The 4,296-nt window shown below is 56.1% G+C and overlaps 1 protein-coding gene across 3 annotated transcripts in view; it reads left to right on the forward strand.

Moving 5' to 3' along the window:
* Positions 1–1,339: 1,339 nt before the first annotated feature.
* Positions 1,340–4,296, forward strand: part of UAP1 (UDP-N-acetylglucosamine pyrophosphorylase 1) — a 47,033-nt gene continuing 44,076 nt past the window's right edge. For 2 of the 3 annotated variants that reach the window (XM_019502003.1, XM_019502004.1), the window contains exon 1: positions 1,340–1,709. In XM_019502003.1, the coding sequence (XP_019357548.1) occupies positions 1,436–1,709 (274 nt within the window). In that variant the 5' untranslated portion in view covers positions 1,340–1,435. The remainder of the gene's footprint in view (positions 1,710–4,296) is intronic. The other variant, XM_019502005.1, reaches the window with a different exon arrangement.

A 4,296-nucleotide genomic window follows, 5' to 3' on the forward strand; every position in this document is an offset into this window, starting at 1 on the left:
AAGAGAAGCAGCGAATCAGAGGGAGGCAGTTGGAACAAAATGGAGCCCAGAGAAGTGGGGCGGGACCTGGGCAGAGCGGGTGACCTGCTGGTCCAGCTGCGAGACTGCATGTAGCTCAGATCTTCCAGGCATCTCTCCTCTTCTCCTACCTTGGCTGTGCCTCTAAAGCTCTCCCTTTACCTTCTCTCTTCATGCCAGGGTGCTCTAGTATCCCTTGTAAAAGGGTTGGCCTGGGTGGTTGCTCCCACAGCCAGCCTAGTGGAGGTTCACTAGGGTTACCATACATCTGGGTTTTCCCGGATGGGGGGGCAGTGGCAGGGCTGTAGCTTGGGAGCGAGGGGCTACCTCCTTCCACAATCCTATTTAACCTTTACCCCCCCCATCCTCTTTTTTTAAACTGGAAATATGGTAACCTCAGTTTGCCAACTCTGACTGAAGCGAATCAAGGAGGTATTTTTTTACAGGATGTAATGTCATGAATTGCAGTGTTCCCTGTATCAGTCTCCAGATTGCTTTCAGTAGTCACAGGGAGATGGGTGCCAGTTCCCGTAAGGCCAACGCAGGAGCGTTGGCTATGGTCACCCTGGGTTCACCCATCTCCACCTCCCTTTGGGAGACAAGTGGGAGAGGGGCAACAGGAAGCTGAGACAGAGCAGGGGGGTGGGTAAGGAGCTGGAGCAGGAGGGGAGCAGTGAGCAGATGGGGGAGCTACACAGGGTGGGGAGCCGCTGTGCTGGGGTGCAGTAGCGGTGGCTGTGCCCAGCTGGCGAGTGGGGGCCACGGTGTAGTGCAATGGTGGAGCTGGCTGGGGGCTGCTGGGGTGGGTGGAAGATGCCTGGGCCTAGCTCTGAGGCTGGGACAGGAGTAGCAGCAGCGAGCCAGTGGCTGTGGGGCGGACGGCTGCCCGCTATCCCCACCCCCACAGCAGGCCGCGGGGGCGGGGCTCACGCTCATTGCCATGGTGACGGTGGGGGCACCCGCCCTGCCCGCGGGGGTGGCCTCTCCCCTCCCTGGGCCCTTGGGGCTGCCACGTGCCCCGCCCGTGGATTGGGCTGCGGGGCTGCGACCCCGCCCCTCTTCCCCGGCGCGCGGCCACTCCGCCCGCGCTCCCTTTGCCCCCCCCCGCTCGTGACGTCAGCTCCAGCTGGCACTTTCCCTCCAGTGAGAGAGCACAGTTGCGAATGGCCCCGCCCCCATCCCGGGCCGCTGTCGCTATTGGTGGCTCGGCGCAGTGCGCCAGTTAAAAGGAGGGGGCGCGCGCGGCCTCGCGCACTGGCTGGCTGCAGGTGAGTGGCACCGTTAGTTGGCTGGGGGTGGGGGCGCGCATGCGCACTGCCCTTCACGGGGCGAGGCGAAGCGAGGGGAGTGGAGCACAGGTGGCGTTGCCCTCGCAGGCAGTGACTTCCCTCCTCTGCCCGCCCGTCCCGCAGACCCCATGGAGCAGAGCGAGCTGCGCGCCCGCTTGGCCCACGCCGGCCAGGACCATCTCCTGCGCTTCCTGCCCGAGCTGAGCCGCGCCGAGCAGCGGGCGCTGAGCGAGGAGCTACGGGGCATGGACTTCGAGGAGCTCGGCCGCTTCTTCCGCAGGGCCATGGAGAGCGGCGGCGCCGGCCAGGACAAGGTGGACGCCCGCATGGAGCCCGTGCCCCGGCAGGTGCTGGGTAGCGCCACCAGGGACCGCGACCAGCTGCACGACTGGGAGCAGCGAGGTATTTGGGGGGGGCGGGAGGGAGGGTGCTGCCCTCCTGCGGCACCGCCCTGCTGTCGGCGTTTGCCTCATAGGGCCCCTGGCAGAGCCTCCCTCCAGCCCTCTGCTGTGCAAATGGTGATGGGCCGGGGCCCTGGGGTGTTGCCGGCTCCCATGGAGAATGCCTATAGGTATGAGGAGGGAAGGGAGGATGGGGAAGCTGCTAGGGCCTTCAGAGGGTCCCCCAGGGGGTGAGGGGTGGAAGGGAGGAGATGCTTTGGAGGCTGCCCCCAGGTGTGAGGGGAGAAGCTGAGCAGATCAGCCCAGGCTTGAGATGGTCCCTGCCTGGACAATCCCCCACTTCCCGGCCTTTCCACAAGAGGTGGGTACTCTGATATATGAATCCCCCTTTGACCCAGGATGCCGCCTGGTTCGCCCCAGTGTCAGAGAGGGTGTTGAGCCTGCGTGTTGCAGAAGCTGATAGTTCAGCCAGACTCAAGAAGGGGTTGGACATGTTCTTGGAAGAAAGGGGCAGTGGTAGCGATGGGGCTTGGGAGTGAGGGGCATGGTCTCTGAATCAGCATGTCCTAGACCAGTGGCTCCCAAACCGACAGATTGCACACCACCAATTTAAAATTGTACAACCTTAAGTACCACTGGCAAATTTTTGTCATGTAAAGTAGTTATAATAAATCTGTTAACACGTAGCACTGACAGGTTGTCTGCATAGCATTGGTGATACCCTACCACAGATTGGGAACCGTTCTCATAGACCTTGAATGGGGGAGGGTGCAAGTGAGAGAGGAACAGGGGGAAAAACTGGTCAGGCCCAGTTCGCTGTCCCTTTCAGCATCCGCTCTCTGCCCTTCTGTGACACAGGAGACCAGGTGAGGTCGCCTATGGGTGGTTCTAATGCTCTTAATTCTTATGAGGGGTGCAGCAAGTCCCAAAAGGTTGAAAGCCACTGCTCTAGCCTTTGGGGAGGGGACTGGTAGCTCCTGGTGGGTCCAGACCTAGATTCATGGCACCCCTCAGAAAATGCCTGCTCCTTTTTGTTTTTGCTCATTTTTTTTGACCACGGAGAAATAATAGAATAAATTTTCTGTTGCAGAGCATTTGAAAGATCCCAGCTATGGATTTCTGTCTGAAATCTTTGCATTTATCTTGTGAATCATGTTTGTAAACCTGACAGTATTAGCATTGTGTGGCATCCTTGAAAGGATCCTGAGGCACCCCATAATGCTAGGGCACTCTGAATCACTGGTCTAGGCTTATCATCATTCTCTGACAAATGGGCCTGTCTGTTTTGGGGTTAAATAACTGCTGGGTGTCTCCACTGTTGAAGGGTGTGGCAGGGCAGACTCATCTGGCTCCTGCCCAACCCCCTATGGCAACACTAAGTTCCTTCTTTTAATGCCTCCTGAGGTCCCAAAGAATAAGATTTGACTTCCTTACCTTTGCTCAGAGGCTTGGGGAAATTGTGGCATCTCAACTCAGACTGTTGCAAAGCCATACGGTTGTGGTGGTAGCATTGTTGTCAGGGAAGGGCTTCCCAGTTGTCCTAAATCTTGTCTCTGCTTTGCAGGAAGGAGTCCAAAACTGCTTGCAGCAGTGCTGTAATCTTGTGCCACTGGGACCCTATCTTATCTGGCTGTGATAAGCCTCACCTTTTGGCTCATTAGTTTAGTCAGGTGGGTTAGTAACATCATGTGATGATGCCCTACTGTTGCAGAAAGCTGGCATGCCTGATGCTTGGGTTCTTGGATCCAGGAGCATAGGAACCAGACTTCCTCTTGCCCATCTTAATAGAAGGGATTAAAGAGGTCAACATGATGGGAATTATTCATTCAGGGACTATCAACAGTAGCTTGCCGGCACTTGAGCTTGGTGGGCAAATCAGCAGCAAGTTTATCTGGCAGGAATATCTGAATGCGTCATCTGTGTTTGGGAGCTGTTGTGTTTCGGGAGTTGTACGATGGATATAACAGCCTCTTCTCCAAAGCTTGCTATGTGGGCAGGACCTCTTTGTTCAATTGTTTTCCCAGCTTGTCAGAGTGATTGTCCTTGCTGAGAGCTGGTCAGCACCTTTGAGTTTCAGATAGGTTCAGGAAAAAAACATTACTGTTCTAACAGTGAAGCAGTGGAATAGACGACCTAGGAAAGCTGTAGAATATCCATTACTGGAAGTGTTCAAGAAAAGCATTGATCAGGGATGATCCTAGGACAGGAGTTTTCAACCTTTCTGCATCATTGTACCCCTCAGCTGCTGGACACGGAGCAGTGTACCCCCAGCCAACGAGCAGTGGGGGTGGCAAGTGGCTGAATGCAGAGTGGTGGCAGCTGCTGAGTGCGAGCTGCCCCTGCCCCTGCGTTGGGGGATGCTGCTTGGCAGCGGTCTGTCCCCATTCACCTGCATATACCCCTTAGGGCCATATCAAGTACCCCCAGTTGACAACCTCTGATCTAGGAGTATCTATGCCTATGTTTTACTGTTGGTATTTCCCATGCTTTTGGGCTTTGCTGGTTGCAAAAGCATATACAGGCAGTCCTCAGACTTAGGACACAATTGATTCCTGAAAACTGCATCTTAAGTCAAAATGTTGTAACTT

This window comes from Gavialis gangeticus, unplaced genomic scaffold (genome assembly GCF_001723915.1).
Source record: "Gavialis gangeticus isolate Ggan-Ray unplaced genomic scaffold, GavGan_comp1, whole genome shotgun sequence".
NCBI lineage: Eukaryota > Metazoa > Chordata > Crocodylia > Gavialidae > Gavialis > Gavialis gangeticus.